Source organism: Bombyx mandarina, chromosome A1 (genome assembly GCF_030267445.1).
Source record: "Bombyx mandarina strain Sakado chromosome A1, ASM3026744v2".
Taxonomy (NCBI): Eukaryota; Metazoa; Arthropoda; class Insecta; order Lepidoptera; family Bombycidae; genus Bombyx; species Bombyx mandarina.
The window spans coordinates 3,961,487-3,981,473 of record NC_143234.1 but is presented as its reverse complement, the minus strand read 5'-3'; the positions used below and the strand labels follow the sequence as shown (position 1 = coordinate 3,981,473).

Genomic DNA, 19,987 nt, shown 5'->3' with positions numbered 1-19,987 from the left:
TCGACAATTTAATATTCTAATGTTTAAGGCGACAATCAAAATGTAAGATGCTCATTCCTTTTTTTTTGTCAGGAGTAAATCGCCGGACTTCCGCCCTCCACTGGGGATGGAGGGCGGGGCATGTGGGAGTCGAACGGACTAAAACCTCCTGTCGCTCAACAACCAGCATCCAAACCTCGCATGAGACAGAACTCATGAAAACGCAAAGGGGGGAAAGTGAAACGTTTAGTGCGGAGCACATCTCTCCCATCACCCTCCCCCTCAGGACGCCGGACCGGCGGTCGTCTGCGCCACGACCACCAGCCCTCTCGGTCGGCAGGCTAAAGACACTCACTCCTTCCACTTGTATTGTTCGGGTCTACAACGAAGACTAAACAAAAATACTTTGAACAAGAAATGTCAAGTACACCGAGAGAACACTAAATCGTTTTAGTTCCCGCAATGAACACGATCAAAAGACAAATCGGATGACATAGAATTTTAGATTTCAACATGCTAATATTTATAAGCTCCGATAACTATCTTTACATCGGTCGGTGAATATGTTAGTTCGCAATACTCAGCCAAAACGAAAATAAAGGTAAATATTTTACAGTATCTATCAGCGCTGTCTTCAAAATTTCATTACATACGACATAGATCTTCTATAGACAGATAGATCTTTTGTTATTCTCCATTCTGTTGTATGCTTGAGGAGAACATGACCAAGCGAATGTAAATTGCGTCGTTAAACTGAGGAATAATTGAGGCCATCAGCGCAAAAGATTGGAATTTATTCAAAATATAATAAAATATTTTGATGCAAAACCGGCCTATCCATAGTTTCACCCATAGTTAACAGATAGCTTTGTAAAAATTATTTTTGGGCGAATTGTTTTTTTTTCCTACTCAAATATTCAAATTCATGAAAATTCAAACCTAATTGCCTCCATACTAACCATGGTAAGCTTAGGTCAGTTTTGCGCTGACGGCCTCAATTACAAAATGAAGTTGCCAATTTGAAAAACGTTTTTTTTTCGGCCCAAAACATAGATGTATGTTTTTCTAGAATTCGTAGGATTTCTTTTTTTTAATTACCTCTTTGTAATTCCGATCGGACACCTCTGGCTTCGCTGTTGTTTCGAACAGATTCAATCTGGAGCTTTGGAAGAAATCCGAATTCGAATTTTGTCTGGAGAACAGCTCGGCGGCGGAACTCTCCCTGGTCAATGACGGACGTGCCTTGACGAAGGGGTTGGTCCTGTTCGCATGGCTTTTCTTCAGCCAATTGAATTTGTTCACCGCTTCGGGTGCCGGAGACGATGAGGGCGTCTCATCTGGAGTTCCACAAGGATTCGGTGTTTCTGTTTGTTGTGTTGACATATTTACCTAATTTCGTTTAACGGTGATACTAAACGAAACTATGATATCCACAGATAATTTTGTGAGTTATCAGACTATTTCTTTTATTAATAAATTAACATTAATCTTCATGATTTGTTCGTCTAAACAGAGTAATATTTCAAACACTACCACGCACGTAGCACAAATTTAAAACGACATAATCGTTTTTTTATTACCTACTACAATTTTATTTTATTTTTCAAAAAAAATATTCATACAATGAACGTATGTTTGCGTGCGTGGTCCGCACACGACTGATCCATTTAAATGCGCACGCGTTCTAAAATAGGAAGATTAATCGCGAGATTACAATTTGTACCGAAGCGAAAAACAGATAAATGCGATGCTTTAAACCGGAACTAATAGCTCGTTAAACAAAATACACTAATAACTCTGTCAGGGAAATAGCGTTTTGTTGAGTTTGTCTGTTAACCATTTGTGGCTCACGCTGAAATGGTCCAAAGGATATAAAGTCATCGCCATTTTAAAATAAAATAAAACAAAATTAAAGTAAAATGACTCCCTAAAACAAGCATCTACGAGTCAGGACCTAGGTTTGATTTTTGCATCTTCTTCTTTTTTCTTTCTTTTCATTAGCCTCTGCTTGGATGTAGGGCTCGAATCAAATTTTTTCAATTGCATCCACGGCCTCTCTTCCTTTTGCGAGCACTTTCCAGGTCAGCGCTCTCTTGAATGGGTGTCGGTCTCTAATTATTTGAGACCAATGAAATGCCACTTTCGCTTAAGGATCTCAGTCTGTATTTAGTTATTTATTTATAACTTTATATACTAGACAGTATAAAGGCGGACTTAAGGCCATAGGCATTCTCTGACAGTCTACCTTTGGGGGGGTGCAGAGATGAACCTTGGTAGGTGTAGTCTGATATTGATATTATCTATTGTCTAATATCTATTATATCTAATATCTATTATCTATTGGTGTCTGCTTGGTGATCCTCCACAACTCATTGTATTTGGTATCAATTGTATTATTTTTTTCTGATCCATCAGTCGACTCGATAACCCTTAAACCCCTTAAAGCTCCAACGCAGGTATGCGAGAATAGTCAGATGACACGATAGCGCCAAATCGTGCCGACATAATTAACGCAATAATTCAAAACCACCTAGGTTCAATCCGGCGTACATACGACACGATAACGTTAGTTGTAAAAATCGTAAACAAAGCTCAGCTTTAGCAGAAAATGTGTTACTACCGTACTGCCGTCGGCTTGGATTTCTGGAGATTAATTGTTTACGGCGTTAATTGAGTTGTTATCTCTTCTGTGTTCTCGATTTTGAATCGAATGGCTTACGGGCTATTATCCGACCTGATGAAGAGCGGTTATGTGAAAACCAGCAATGTACAGTCAAGTCATGCGATTATCTATTACCCGATTCTCAACCGTATTCACCAGAAATGAAATCAAAGAAATTGCACAAAGCGTCGCGCGATAATAGTTCCAATTGAAAATAATTAACTCTAAGAACCCTTTGAAGTGTGAGTAACTGTGGGTAGATAACACATGACGTCTTGAAAACCTGAATCCCACTAAGTACCAATGCAAGAAGTCGGCCCAACAAATGAACTTGAAACAATTCAAACAATGAATGGAAACTTACTTAGTGAAACAATAACGTTCTTACGTTACTGACTAAATTGATTTACAAATAAACCTATGCTAATTAGACGACTGCGATAGATTTGTCTGAACGTCACTTCAGTACCGCAAACATTTGGACAGGGCCGAATTATAGACGGTATCGGGGGGGGTCATTCCTCCATACGATCGTATGACCAAATTAGTGCAACAATCAACACTAGAATTCTTGAGTGCAGCTTACGCCGCTAAAGAGGATGCAAAACAACATGAGGCAATGTATTCGAAAATACTACAGAACTTTTTTTTTCCTACCTATGCTGATAGTCTTGAGAGGCTATTTCAGTTTCACCTTAACATGTAGGTAAGCTCACGGGGCTCAAGCCGGAAATGTTGCTAGCACTGACCCTAGCAAGAGCAGTGCTTCGCAGAATCTACCACCGGATCGGAAACGCGACCCACTGAGAAGATCCGGCGAGAAACTCAGCGGACTGTGTCTATGGGTTAATTCGCTCGTCAAGCCCTTCGTCGCAAGCGACGGGTTCGACTAGGACGGTAAACGGTGCTTGTGGTACCCAAAACACCCTTAATGGACCGGGAGGAGCCCTTATGAGCCTTAATGACATGTTTTGGGCGACGTCGATACCACAGAGCGCACGACCTTTACCGCTGAGAAAACAACAAGTGAAAAATAGTAGTAGTTTTTTCTGCGAACATTAATTATATTGTGAAAACTATATGTTAGATTTTTCTTTTAGTCACCTTGTGTTCTTATGGCACTTTTCTTTTATCTTTGACTGTGTAAATAAAAGATAATTTACGATTGTCATTGTTTAAATTTTAAATCCTTATTCAAGTTTTTTATTGCAACTACTAACCTTGTTTATTCCTTGTAGGCCCGTATACGATATGCCAAAAAAATAAAAAAAACAGAATCTCTTTCCATTGGTACTTAACGTCAAAGCCAAATAAGGGAGAAATCAGAGAATGTCTCTCTCTTACTTGAATCTTACACCAGCAGACTGCGATCGTCTTCCAATCGTAGGGTGTGTTCGAAGATTTATAATGTATGTCATAATCTTGAAGCCGTCGTAGCCTAAAAGTTACCACGTCCGGTGTAATCTTATCCAGTGATGCGACCGTGCCGACGTTCAAATCCCGCCGGCGGGTAAAATTATTTTTTCTAATTAAACACGTAATCAACACACGTCCGCGAATTGGAAAAGTTTTAAAGAATTAAAAAAATTGTAACATAATTGTAATTAGTAATAATGGAAACTTCAAGACTCAAGGTGGTAGTGACGTTGTTACTTCTATGGGCTCCGATAGCCACATAACACCAGGTGCGCCGTGAGTTCGCTCAACCGTCAACACAATAGACATAAAAAAATACTATTGTACTTACTATCTATATATTAATACGTGAAGCAAAAACTTTGTATCCCTTTTTACGAAAATTGCGCAGACAGAGGAGTATGAAATTTTCCACACTTATAGAGAATATAGAGAAGAAGTGCACAATGCTAATATTTTTTTTAAATAATGCATAAAAGATACATTAAATCAATAAAGAAAAAATTACACACACTACATACCATGTATTTGACGCACACACGCATGCATACTATTTATTGTCAAACTTTTGTTCTTGACGTCTGTTGTCAAATTGAGATTAAATATTGTTTGTCTTTGTTAATATTTTTATAGTGTAGTCTTGGCGAAATTTGTGATTATAGAAGTATAAAATACAATCATAATAGTGTACAAACTTACAATTCCAATTAATTATAGTCGAATTTCGACTACTGCGGGGCCACTAGTTATTATTAATTTAACAAAACATAATCGTGCTGTTTGTTGCCTAGTTACAACAGATTATAGGGAGATCCTTGAATTTTTTCAATTGTTTTTTGGCTTCCTGATTATAGTGTTTTTATCCATCATAGAACACAGAACATTTTATAGATGTGGCCTGAATCTCGCTAACGACATTTTCATGTTAATCTTACATACATACATACAAGTCCCAAACAAAAATCTGATCGTCGATATACCGAGCAATTCCACCCACTCGGTGAAAGAGCGTGAAATACCTTCCCACTGTCATTAACTCCCAAATCCTTCACAGCAGCCCTGGTTGTGTTCCAATATTTTGTGATGCCCAAATGAGTAAGACACCGACATCAACTCAGAATCGACCATCATCGTGTAAAAAAAGAACTCCACAAACACTTCACACGTCAACAGTGATTTCTTTCTATCGTGAATGAGGCACTCGCGCCATAGAGCTCGCAAGATACCAGAACTGGGCAGATCGCCAATTCGACTACAACCCGAGCACCGAATACACACACTTCAATCAAATATTTATTGTGTAAACAGAATCAACTGTTTATGTTTAACCGTCGTTACTATTCCAGTTCTAATTTAATGTAGTGTTAAGTGGTTACTGGAGCCCATATTCCCGATCCTGCGGACAGAATGGAAAGCAGTCGACGTCGCCCAAAATACGTCATCTCGGATCCTCCCGATCCACTAACGGTGCTTTTAGGTACTTCAAGCACCGGTCACCGTTCTCGTCGAACCCGTCGCTTGCGACGAAGGGCTCGACGAGTAAATTAACTCTCAGACACAGCCCACTGAGTTTCTCGCCGGATCTTCTCAGTGGGTCGCGTTTCCGATCCGGTGGTAGATTCTGCAAAGCACGGCTCTTGCTAGAGTTCGTGTTAGCAACGTCATCAGGTTTGAGCCCCGTGAGCTCACCTACTAAAGTTAGGGTTACGCTGACATAGCCCCTAGGGCTATCAGCTTAGGTAGGAAAAAAAAAAAAAAAGGAGCCCATAGACATCCATAACGTAATAGCGCCACCCACCTTGAGATATAAGTTCTAAGATCTCAGTATAGTTACAACGGCTACTCCGACCTTTCAAACAGACACGCATTATCGCTTCACGGCAAAAATAGGCAGGGCGGTGGTACCTTCCCGCGCGGACTCACAAGAGGTCCTACCACCAGTATATCAGTATTATCAATCTAATTCTAATTTTTTCTCTTTATACACATCGCATGTGAAACGAAGGCCTAGTATGGATATCAATGGATACTATAAGTGTCTAATCCACATCCAAATTTGGCTGTGGTAAATATTTGCGGCATATCATCCTTAACTCTGTCACGAATTTCATTTGAACGGTCATCGGAGATGACGAGTAGGGATTAGGGGAGACAGAAGATATTGTAGGTCGGATTGTCGGGCGTACGTCTTCCCAGTCAATGATAGGGTTGTACCGTCATTGTGTACCTATTTTGGGGGAAAGAACAAAAGGAAGATTTTCCACTGGATTGTAAATATTGTTCGGTAGACCAACTCTCTAAAACGTTGTCATTTTAAACTTGTACATATCGACGCTTCAAAGGCAAACATGACTAAGCGACAATGCGTGAACTTTACAGTAGACTAATTTAAAGTTGAAATACCTGAAAACAAAATTTATTTTAACGAATCTAGCTGTGGTAGAATCTAGCTAGTAGCTGTAGGATTGAAATGATTTTAATAGACCTAGAATTTTTTTTTTTTGCGCATCGAATATGTTTATTGCCAATCATTTATGTACAAAGCAGTTATTGTCGCTTAGTCACGTTTGCCTTTCAAGCGTCGATATGTAAACATATCTTGAAAATGTCGCTAACTCGATTCAGACCCATGTCAAATCCAAGAACGGGTCAGCGATCTCGTCGAACCCGTCGAATGCGACGAATGGTTCATTCTGCAACCCACAGACAAAGCCCACTGAGTTTCTCGCCGGTTCTTCTCAGTGGGTCGCAATTCCGATCCGGTGCTAGATTCAGTGAAGCACCGCTCTTGCTCAGATGCTAGCAAAGTCTCCAAGGCTGAACCCCGTGAGCTTGTTTACACGTTCGGTGAAGCTAATAATAAGCTAATAATCGGTGAAACTCCTCGATGTTACTAGCAATGAATGGTTCAAAAATAAACCAAATATTTTCTTCTTACGCAAAAAATACGAACGAGCAATTCAAGTCGAGTCGCTTTTAAGCAAGTACTAGTAACTTGGACGAAATGCGTTTACGAATTTTCATGATGATCATCGACAATGTTCTCTCATGAAAGCTAAATGACAACAAAGTCAAATGCTCAATTTTCAAAATTTTTACCAGAAACATTACAAGTATAATTTTCCGGACAATGCGACTGTCAGATGCAAAGGCGTAATCAAATTGAAGCCCTTTTGTGTGCAGTAACATTGCTAATCAGTTTCTGGAAGGCGCATTCTATTTCTTTGATATGTATTGACTTTTAAACGATGTATCAATCCGACTTGCTAGCTCTCATTCCACACTGCCTTTCTTTATTACACACAGATCTGGGATAATTATCTGCAAAAAACCCATCCCTGACGACACTAAAATGTAAAATTAATTGAATATGCAATTTCGAAAAGGGCACATCTCTGAAAATGTAAAATGTTCAGGAAATGAAAAAAACTGATTTATTTTCTAAAGCAGTGTAATATTTAAAATATTAGCTTTTGAGATATATTTTAGTGTTAATTAGCAATTGAAAATTACTGGAATTATTATAAATTGGGTGTAGGTAAGCCTCAAAACTACACGTATATGAAAAAAACGTATTTGACAAAATATGCGACATGTGCCCTTTTCGAAATTGCATATTCAATTAGTGAAGTCATTATTTATGTCCACGAACGTTCCCTTTTTGGTCTCATTTAGCGCTATATGCAATCTTCTTATTTTATTAAGACTGAAGGCAAACGAGAAAAACTGGGAGCAACAGAGCATGAAGTAAATTAGTCATTGTATAAACTGTATCTAGTTACGAGAAGTCGAGTGTACCGTCATTGGACACATGAATTCGGAGGCCTTTTAATTTTTTTCCCCTGACTACTCGCTAGTAGTTTTATTTTTTTATGATTGAAGATTTACTGGTGGCTCGGAGGCCTATCCAGTTTCACCAGGACAGGTGGGCGAGCAAAGGCTCAGCCAGAAGGGGTGGGATTTGCTAACAGCTGCCCGAGTGCCTCCGAAGGAGACCTAACAACTCAAGAGCAACTGCTTCGCGAATGAATCTACTACCGGATCGGAATCGCAACCCGCTGAGAAGATCCGGCGAGAAACTCAGCGAGCTGATGCATGGGTTAGATTGCACGTCGACCTCTTGGTCGAGTTCGACGAGTACGGTTACCGGGGTTCCTCAGCCTGCTCCTAGTGTTAGAGCTGAAGGTATCTAATGCAAGAGTTATTGGATCTGATGGATCCGTAAGGACGTGTCTAGAGCGACGACGGTGACTTGCTCCTGCGTGATCAGGATTCGGGGATCGCTAGTAGTCTAGGGGCTAATTCAGCAACACGCAGACGGGCTCAACCTGCTAACACTTCCTCTAGCAAGATCAGTGCTTCGCAGAACCTACCACCGGAACTATACGTTGTAGTCGACGATTTCGACGAGAATAATGCCCGCTAACAGAACAGAGAACAGCGCTAGGTAGTGTCAAATTTTTTTATTTTTTTTTATTGCCCTTGTAGGCAGACGAGCGTACGACCCACCTGATGGTGAGTGGTTACCGTCGCCCATGGTCTTCAGCAATGCCAGGGGAGGAGCCAAGCCGCTGCCTACCGCTTGATACTCTCCACAAGCCTCGTTTGAAGAAGTATATGTCATAGCGTGGAAACACCGTGGAGGGGAGCTCATTCCATAGCCGGATACCTCATCCCTAGAATTATCAAGAATATTCCACACATTCCCTAGTAGTAGTTCCCGCTATCTGACAACAGATGGCGTTGTACTTCTCGAACGTCCTAGGTGCTACTGGGTCCTTCGATATTCGTTCGACTATTCGGCGATAGATGGCGTTACTCTTACCGGCGTAACAATATTTTTCTTGCATACATAGCAGAGAGCCTACTCGAAGTATAAAGGTATAACACACTCACCATATGATAGCGAATATGAGTTCCTCCGGACCGTACTCCTTCGTTGAGCTGGATCGAGCTGATGCTTCCGGCATCGTCGTCCATAAAACCAGTCTTCTTGTAACGAGCCATCTGAAGCAAAGACAAATAAAATATATTTTATTGCTTGCCTAAAGCAGACGACTTTTGAAGTCGTCATGGTCTATGGGATAAGAGGTCCGGTGCATCAATGCACCGGTGTTTAAATCCCGCAACCGGGTACCAATTTTTCTAATGAAATACGTACTTAATAAATGTTCACGATTGCTTCCACGGTGAAGGAATAACATCGTGTAGTAAAAATCAAACCCTCATTCGGTCATACGATCGTATTATTATTACTGATGGTAGGGCCTGTTGTGAGTCCCCACGGGTAGGTACCACTACCCTGCCTATTTCTGGCGTGAAGCAGTAATGCGTTTCGGTTTGAAGGGTGGGGCAGCCGTTGTAAATATTCTGAGATCTTAGAACTTATATCTCGAGGTGTATGGCGGCATTTATATTGTAGATGTCTATGGGCTCCATTAACCACTTAATACCAGGTGGGCTGTGAGCTCTCGTCCATCTAAGCAATAAAAAAAAGAAGAAAAAAAAAAGACGAATCAACGGTTAATGGTTACCGTCACTCAGTCGCGCACTGGCATTGATGTGGCGGTAGCTAACAACTTCAATCAATTAAGCACAATTTCCCATACGATAATCTGTGAGTACATAAAATGATGAATACAGGTAATTTTGCGCTATCGTGAAAAATCAATACATCCAACAGTGTCGACTCTGTCAAGGTCAGAAGCACTTGTAGGCTTCATTCGCGCGACCTTGAACGTGAAAGCTCGGAGCTTTGAGCTTTATTTTATTCTAATTTTCAAAAGTTGTATTAGCGATTTGTTTACCCGCGTGCGTTTTAAAGCTTGCGTTGTTGACGTTGCCTTCAAAGACCGATAAGGGATGCGAGATGGATGGGATTTTCCGATTTTTTATGCGTAGAAAACCAACATGTATATGTCGTGGATAACGACTTTAGTAATATTAAGACATTGTTTTGATTATTATTTTAAACTAGCTGACCCGACAGACTTGGTAGTGCCTCAATCGATAAATAAAAGACCTAAGCTTTTGTGTATAAAATAAACTAAAAACAAACAAAAGGAATCCGTCCGACGGGGGGACATCAAAGGAAAAACAAAATTGTTATTTTTATTTAATTCCGAAAATTTTCAAATTTATCTACCTTTTAAACCTTCTCTGGACTTCCACAAATAATTCAAGACCAAAATTAGCCGAATCGGTTCAGCCGTTCTCGAGTTTTAGCGAGACTAACGAACAGCAATTCATTTTTATTTTTATTAGTTATTAACACACCTATGTCCAGCAGTGGACGTCTGTGAGCTGTTAGATAGATACTAGTAAACACTAATATTCTGAAGTACATAAGTACACAAGTATTCATACATAAGTACACAAGTATTCATATAGATACATAGATAGATTAAACATCATTTCGTCCGATGCAAAAAAAAATGTTGACGTTATCACAAAGTTCTTATTTATTTTCGCAGACAAATTTTATTTTAAAATCTAAATCGAATCTTATACGTCTGTGAGTGATCACGCCCACTCGTTACCCAAAATCTATTCGCAGATAAACAGATATGTGTTCTGCTTTTAAACGGGAATACATAAAATCAGTATTTATGTGGCGGTTCGAACTAATGTACCATCACCGCATGTATGCAATTTTGATTAAATTTATCTGGTATTCTACAGCACTGAAGAGTGCTTTTCTTAGAAAATCTTGTTGTACGTATCAACAGATACATCTTTTCTTTTTTTAATTAGGACCTTTGGTGTGAAACAACTAGTAAAGTTTTTTTTTATTGCCCTTGTAGGCAGATGATCATACGGCCTACCTGACGGTGAGTGGTTACCGTCGCTCATGGACTTCAGCAACACTAGGGGCAGAGCCAAGCCGCTGCCTACCGTTAAGTACCCTCCACAAGGCTCATTTGAAGAAGGATATGTCATAGCGCTCGGGAAACAACGGATGAACGCAGTGGGTCCAGGTAGTATGGATGAACTCTACTCTGGTGGCGGGCGGTGCGATGGTAAAAACGAGGTGATGGTATAATCTCAAACAACCGGTAAAGTTAAGGTTCAGGACCATAGGATTTTGTGGCGGAACAATGACCACGGTCCGCATTTGAAGGATATTTGGAGATAATCAGCAGTGTTTAAATCAAGTCGGCGTTCCTGGTTTGTTGGTGTTAACAAATGGAAGATCTTTCACTGAACGGGTGAAATTTGCTTGGTCCGAATATTTTTTTGTCTACTTATTGCCTCCTCCTCATCCTTCATCACCTCAAAGGGCTCTACTAGCTTCAACGAGCGGGTAGGCGAGCTCACGGGGCTCAGCTTTAGAGACTTTTATAACATTTGCCTCAGACCCGAAATCGCGATCCACTGAGAAGTTCTAGTGACCAACTTATTGGGCTGTGAGCCCGATTTTTTTTTTACCTAAGCTGATAGCCTTGAGAAGCTATGTCAGCGAAACCTAACAAGTAAATGAGCTCACGTGGCTCAAACCTGACGACGTTGCTAACACTAACTCTAGTAAGAGAAATGCTTCGCAGAATCTACCAGCGAATCGGAAACGTGACCCAATGAGAAGACCCGCAGAGAAGCTCAACGGGCTGTGTTTGTGGGTTAATTTACTCGCCGAACCCTTCGTCGCAGGCAACGGGTTCGACGAGAACAATGACCGGTGCTTGGGGTACCTAAAAGCCCCGTTAGTGGATAGGGAGGACCCGAAATGACGTGTTTAGGGCGACGTCGAATGCTTACCATTCGGTCCGCAGGATCGGGAATGGAATTTTGCGCTTTGGAAATTATATACCTATATCCAAGTTTAACTTGAAAAGTCGGTAGCGAGGTCCAGGAGTCTGTCAAATATCTTCTGTTCTATGACAGCTATCGCTATAGGATATAATAGTTGTTGTTGCTATTGTTGTATAATCCATGGCCTACAATGAACTCAAGTTGATTCGCGATCTATCTTCTTATCCACATTAAGTGGGGTCGGCGCAGCATGTACTCCTGTCGTGTTGCATAGGGACTTGGCGTTTACCACCGCCCGCCTTCCTGAAGTCAACCTTCATTGGGTAATATCTCCATATATCCATTGCAACGTGCCATAGGAATGGACTTTTCTATTACTTCTTTTGATGTTTCTTTATGTTCGGTTCTGTGATTTGCAATTTATTATAAGCATTTATACTAATATTTTATAATTTTAGATATATATAACTTTTGAATAACCATGTCGAAATGACTCGCAATCGACTATTAATTTAAAAGATCCATATTCAAAAAACTAGCAACCGTATGCTCGTTATAACGGAGTCCCAAACGCCATATTGATTTTGATGTTGTTCTGATATTAAAAAGCACTTTCTTTTTGATATCCGTTTTCACGATTGAATGCACTCTCATAGGAAATGGAAAAATAGGCGGAAACAGTAGCGTTGCGGAGCAGTTGCCATTTCGATTTATAAACGAACCCCCAGATACACAAATCGGCTTACTTTTTCGTATCCGTCAAGGGCCGTGAACTGTAGGAGAAGCTGGCCTCTATATCTATAACCATTAATTTGGATTTAGGAAGGTTAATTTTCAGGCCAAGCTTGGCACCTTCGGCTTCTATTCGCTTCAACAGGAAGGACACCTCATCCTCCCATGATGCAACAATCGTGGTGTCATCTGCATATCTGAGTTTTTTGAGCTTTCGCTCCGCCGACTTACACTCCGCAGTCCACAGTCAAGAGCTTTTCTAATTATGTTTACGACTCGCAAAACGTCTCTCGAGGAAAATACCAACGAGAAATAAATATTAATCTTTGACATTCAAGACTTGATTATCTCTACAGACAGGTTAAGAGGCTATATATTATAAATATGAAAGGTGCTATATGAAAGGTACCTTTTTATTTTCCTACCTATGCTGATAGCCTGTCAGCTTCTCCTTGGCGTGTAGGTGAGCTCACGGGACTCAAATCAGGAGTGTTGCTAACACTGGCCCTAGCAAGAGCAGTGCTTCGCAGAATCTACCACTGTATCGAAAACGCGACCCTCTGTGAAGATCCGGCGAGAAACTCAGAAACGCTGTGTCTGTGGGTTAATTCACTCGACGAGTCCTTCGTCGCAAGCGACGGGTTCGACGAGGACGGTGCCTGGTGCTTGTGGTACCTAAAAGCACTGTTAATGGATCGGGAGGATCCGTAATTACGTGTTTAGGGCATAAAGGTACCTACTAGGCCTTTTTACCTTTGGTACTGGATGTGGGCGCAGCGATGTTAGGGGGCCCCGTCTTTCAATAAACCTGTTACATTGGTATCTATTCCATTTTGACCGCGCCCTTACTAGGGCAGTGGCAGAGGAAGTGGTCGAAAACCTTATCAACGAAAAGAGCATAGATAACAAGCAATTGAAATTTATTAAAAAGAAACATTCATTTTAACATATATTTTTATAGCCTTGTGTTTCAAAAATGTTTACTTCGTCTTTTACAAGGTAAGATAATGAGTAATATTCCGTGGGTGAACTAAATACTTCGCGGAAGATCTGTAGTGAAGCGGCTCACGGTGGTGAGCCGGTTCCTTCACAATGCTGAAGGAACATTACTTATCCGCCTATCATACCCGATCCTGTAGACCAAATGGTAAACAGTCGACGTCACCCGAAACACGTCATTACGGATCTTCCTGATCCATTAATGGTGTTTTTAGGTTTCACAAGCACCGGTCACCGTCCTCGTCGAACCCGTCGCTTGCGACGAAGGGCTCGACGAGCGAATTAACCCACAGACACAACCCACTGAGTTTCTCGCCGGATCTTCTCAGTGGATCGTGTTTCCGATCCGGTGGTAGATTCTGCGAAGCACTGCTGCACAGGTTTGAGCCCTGTGAGCTCACTTACACGTTAGGGCGAAGCTGATATAGCCTCTCAAGGCTATCACCATAGATAGGAAAAAATACTGCCTAGTGTTGTTTGTTTGTTTAAGCTTTATCCATACTGTTAATTTATTATAAATGTTTGTAAGTATATTGGAATATAAATCGTATAGTGATTTCATATTGTATTTAATGGTATTTATCTATTTATTGTATGAATGTATTTTCTTTAATAATGTATTATTAATAGTACACCGCAACATACCTGCTGCATCTTTATCTTTTCCAGAATTTTTGTTAATTAAACGGTTGCCTGGAAGACAATGCTTTTAGCGATAAGACCGCCAACTGTTCAAACGTATCTGCTTGTTGATTGTTTACTAATGCTAATTTTGTTTTGGTGTCCAATAAAGTAAGTTAAGGTAATGATTGTACTAATTTCCAGGTTTTGGAAACTGGCATGTTGTTTGTTGTTGTGGATCTTACGATTAGACCATCAAAAACTCCAGTCTGGATATTCTATGGTCCTTGCATTTAATGAAACATAAAAACTTACGGTTTTGTTATTACGCGGATTTCATTATTAGACGGATTCAAAAACGTGGCTGTTGTTAGATTTTATTCTTATCTTATCTTATACCTTTAAACGAGCAATTCTTGTGTATATATATACCTAGTCAGGTCATAAGTGTTGTCACACAGTAAAAACTTTTCTTTTAGAATGCTGGCCACAAAAAAGTTTATTGAATTCGAATTTCGAGTTGTTCATGAAAATAAAAATTTATACTTTTAGAATTTTACTCATTTTTAAATATGGAGTGGACGCTTTAAGAAGACCGTGTTGCAGGTATTGCGTTGCATCGTTGCGGTTACGCGCCAATTCAAATTTTTAGCATACTGAAAAATTTGAATATAACCAAAAGATTCGTTTATCGTGCCATCAAACGATACAATGAAGACTCTAGTGTAGATGACAGGTCAAGAAGCGGTCGCCCTCGGTCTGTTAGGACTCCAGCAGTGATAAAAGCTATGAAGGCGCGAATTCAAAGAAATCCCAAACGTAAGCAGAAACGGTTGGCCCTTCAGATGGGGTTAAGCAGAACCACGGTGAAAAGGGTGTTAAATGAAGACTTAGGGCTTCGGGCATATCGAAGAAAAACAGGACATCGTTTGAATGCTCGTCTAATGGACCTGAGACTGAAGAGATGCCGCGCTTTGTTGAAGCGGTATGCGGGAAAAAAATATCGGGAAATTCTTTTTTCGGATGAAAAAATTTTTACCGTAGAAGAGAGCTACAACAAACAAAATGATAAGGTGTACGCACACAGTAGTGAAGAAGCGAGCAACCGTATTCCGCGTGTCCAACGAGGTCATTTTCCACCCTCGCTCATGGTATGGTTGGGAGTTTCTTATTGGGGCTTAACAGAGGTACATTTTTGTGAGAAAGGTGTAAAAACGAATGCAGTTGTGTATCAAAATACAGTCCTGACGAACCTTGTGGAACTTGTTTCTCATACCATGTTCAATAACAGGCACTGGGTATTCCAACAAGATTCGGCGCCAGCTCATAGAGCGAAGAGCACACAAGACCGGCTGGCGGCGCGTGAAATCGACTTCATCCGGCACGAAGACTGGCCCTCCTCCAGTCCAGATTTGAATCCGTTAGATTACAAGATATGGCAACACTTGGAGGAAAAGGCTCAAAGCCTTATCCCAATTTGGAGTCACTCAAGACATCCTTGATTAAGGCAGCCGCCGATATTGACATGGACCTCGTTCGTGCTGCGATAGACGACTGGCCGCGCAGATTGAAGGCCTGTATTCAAAATCACGGAGGTCATTTTGAATAAACTTTAGTGTCATAAGAATCTATGTTTTATTAAGTTCGTTTTGGTATATGAATGGTTACATAATGAATAAACTTGTTTCAATTATTTTACATTAAACATGTGACAGAATTTATGACCTGACTATGTATAATCTGAATCTCGGAAACGGCTCTAACGATTTTCATAAAACTTAGTATACAGGGGATTTCGGGGGCAATAAATCGATCTAACTACGACTTATTTTCAGAAAATGTTGTTTTATTCGTGTCTTCAATAATCAACTCTTCCCGACATCTATTAGCGAATAATAATACTATTTTTCTTAATTGAGGGCAACTAACCGCTTTAAAGACACAATAAGATGGCGTTATCAAAAAAAAACCTCAACCTCAAAAAAAAAGGTCATCATCTAGTCATTTTTAACAATAGCAACGTTACCCATTCCAGTAAGTCGATTCTAATGGGCCATCGATATCTGAGAATATTCGATTTGCGACATTTTCGTAAAGAATATAGTTATTGCGGAAAGGTAATTGACTCGAAACAAAACAAAGGAGTTGTTTTAATTGAATTCCATTGAAACCTAGCAAGTGACAGAAGCGTTGATAATCCTCTCAAATGCGATTACTCTAGCAGGAAGCGACGTCACATAAACACGTTTGTATAACTTGCTAGTGCAATTGTAAGTTTTTTTTTATTGCCCTTGTAGGCAGATGAGCATACGGACCACCTGATGGTAAGTGGTTACCGTCGCCCATGGACTTCAGCAATGCTAGGGACAAAGCCAAGACCCTGCCTGCCAGCATTTGTAAGTTTAAAAAAATCGTTATATAATTAAAGTGATTTTCTTCTCGACTTAACTAAAATCAAAAGTAAAATTCTAGTGTTTTATTTATTAGAAAATAGACATCAGTTAACACAATTCTCAAATGTCAACGAAAAACACCTCAGTCGTCCGTGACCTTCCGTCTGCGAGGAAATTGTAAAGTATACGCAACGTTAGATATTTGTATAATGACAATTAAAAGTGCGATATTAGAGCATAATATGTAGGTTGATATAGTTTAATTTTCCTCAGTCAGTTCATAGATGTCTACTGTTGGACATAGACTTCTCCCAAAGTTCGCAATGGAGGTCGCTGGAACTATAAGCTTCCCGAGATGCCGCTGCACACTGGAACACGCCACAAGATTAGGCTTCCCAAAAAATGGACCTGCAGCCCACGAAGGTTGCAGGAACGCTCTGTTCAATATAATTAATTTTAAATAAGATAAGAAAGAAGATAATTTTAAATGAGAACGCAGCCAGTATCTTGTGAACTGTGCCTCCTTCGAGCGCATTGGATTTTTCTTTCTACTGTATGAATTGATTTATGTTAAATTCAATAAGAAAATAAATATAATACAATTAAAATTTTTGATAAGAAAATCAAATAAAATGTATACAGAAACGCGCATTTCGGAGATTAGATACCAAACCTCCAATTATAATCGATACGTAAGTATTTAAAGACAGCATCAGAACGGTTCTTTGAAAAAGCGGCTTTGTTAAGTACCTAACCAAAAATTTTCTAATCTACGTTGGCATAAATAATGGGATTAAAAGTATAAATAAATGGCCTATAAATTTGAAACTTCATGGAGCCCTTTTCATATATATTTCATAAGATCCTGCGATAAATGTTCATAAAAGTTTACTAAATATCTTTTTTTTTTTCACCTTATTTTGTTAGTAACAATTGCAATTTTTTACCTGCACCAAAATCCTTCAAAAACATTTTTCTAGAGGTGACTCCGAATCCAATGAGCTATCGCTCATATTTTTAGGAGCTTTATATCTATTTTTCACGTTTTTGAACTTGTTGACTAGACTACAACTAAATAACCGCGAGGGGTCCTCTCTGTAGGACTGTCCGGAGCCCGCTTAGAAGACATCTTCAACATCCATGAGACAGCCATTTTACTGTTCCATGGAGTCTTCGAAATATTGTCTCAAGTTCCGCTGTCTTGACAAAACACTAGGAAACATAAACTATTCAATTAATTCCATGAGTTCGTTTGTAACAAACCCCGGAAAACAAAACCATAATCGTTGCGAATCGAGTGAAACGTACCAATTTATTTATCAGCCAAATGTGATCCCTGAATAACCCGATCGCAGAGTGCACTTTTGCTTGTATGTACCTACCGCCGTTTTTCCGCGCCACTTCAAATAATAGAATGAATACAATCAAAAAGCTTTCCCCAATAATCTCCGGATTAATCCTGATAGCGGCGGATCGATAGCGTAACTCGGGACACTCTGGCTTCGAGTGACCGAGAAAAGTTTATAAATAAATTTCGATTGTCGTTCTATATTAAGCTATACGTCATTCTCGGAACAGAGATGTGTATTTGTGATTATAAACGCAGATGACAACAGTAAAACTAATGGACAAATATAACTGACTAGCTTTTCCCCCCGTGGAATAGTTCACAAATAATGCTTTATTTTAGAACAAGTTTTGTTAGCATAAAAAACGTTATAGTGAGCCAACCTTAACATATAACATATGCTGTCGCAGACTTTTTTTTAGATCTTTTAAAGAGGAACAATTCTTTCATGCATTATTTTAGCGAAACTGTAAAACTTTAACCGTTTCTGCAGCGCACACAGCGGAAGCTCTCAAAAGGGAAAAACAACCCGATTTGAAACATTCTTCATTCGTGCTCCGCCTGTATTGGTCTTAGCGTGACGTTATATAGCCTATAGCCTTCCTCTATAAATGAGCTATCTAACACTGAAAATATTTTTCAAATCGGACCAGAAATCCTGAGATTAGCGCGTTCAAACAAACTCTGCAGCTTTATAATATTAGTAAAGATTAATTTCAAAGAACCCTAGCGTTATGAGATGTCCTTCTTCAAACTGGCATTGTTGAAGTCCATGGGCGACGGTAACCACTCACCATCAGGTGGGCCGTATGCTCGTCTGCCTACAAAGGCAATAAAAAGAAAATCGCGAATACATTTTACGGAACCGAAAAAGAATTGTATCAAACAGATCACTAATGTTTTTTTTTATTGCTTAGATGGATGGACGAGCTCGCGGTCAAACTACTGTTAAGTGGTTACCGCAGCCTATAGACATTTACAACGTAAATGCCGCCATTCACCATAAGATATGAGTTCTAAGGCTTCTAAGTCTTAGTATAGTTCAACGGCTGCCCCACCCTTCAATGCGAAACGCATTACTGTTTCACGGCAGAAATAGGCAGGGCGGTGGTACCTACCCGTGCAAACTCACAAGTGGTCTTACCACCAATGGTACCAGTGGTAACGAATTTTAATGGACAGGTAAAAATTTAATTTCTTTAACATTAGAAAAAGTAAACTAACCCCGCAAATCACATGCGTATCCTTTTTTTTTCCTACCTAAGCTGATAGCCTTGAGAGGCTATTTCAGCGTAACCTTAACTAGTGGGTGAGCTCACGGGGCTCAAACCGGAGTGATGCTAACACTGACCCTAGCAAGAGCAGTACTTCGCAGAATCTACCACCGGATCGGAATCGCGACCCACTGAGAAGATCCGACGAGAAACTCAGTGGGCTCTGTCTATGGCTGTATAAATAATCACTAACTAAGCTAGCGAACAACGCTCATACATATCCGTATCCATATAGGTTCACCTGATTTCCGTTGGTGGAATAATCTTGGCAATTTAATCCTTATTCAAACGATTAAACAAACTTGACCTTGTTACAAGCGTTGCGCCTTTATTCTCCAAGTACGTCTTCATAGAAAAACATATTGAGATTTGTTTAATGAACTAATGAATTTCAAAGTCCGAAGGTAAAAAAATTAATCTATAATACATGTATTGATGAAACAAAAAAGGGAAACCTTTATTCATTTTCATCTTAGTATTGATTCGGTTTATTTAGATATGCTTATTTCGATTGTTTTGTTATTAATCCTGTAGACCGAATGGTAAACAGTCGACGTTGCCCAAAACTAGTCATTACGGATCCTCCCGATCCATTAACGGTGCTTTTAGGTACCACAAGCACCGGTCACCGTCCTCGCCAAACCCGTCGCTTGCGATGAAGGGTTCGCCGAGCGAATTAACCCATAGACACAGCCCACTAAGTTTCTCGCCGGATCTTCTCAACGGGTTGCCATTCCGATCCGGTAGTAGATTCGTTTGCGAAGCAGTTGCTCTTGAGTTGTTAGGTCTCCATCTGAGGCGCTCGGGCAACTGT

At 40.0% G+C, this 19,987-nt stretch overlaps 1 protein-coding gene across 2 annotated transcripts in view; it reads right to left on the bottom strand.

The window, feature by feature from the left end:
* The window catches only part of Nep3 (M13 family metallopeptidase neprilysin 3), a 62,038-nt gene that overhangs the window by 38,762 nt on the left and 3,289 nt on the right, over positions 1 to 19,987 (bottom strand). The window contains exon 2 of one of the 2 annotated variants that reach the window (XM_089739828.1): positions 8,954 to 9,064. In XM_089739828.1, coding sequence (XP_089595954.1) covers positions 8,954 to 9,064 — 111 coding nt within the window. Of the gene's footprint in view, positions 1 to 1,077; positions 1,640 to 8,953; positions 9,065 to 19,987 lie in introns of those variants that run through there. The other variant, XM_089739827.1, reaches the window with a different exon arrangement.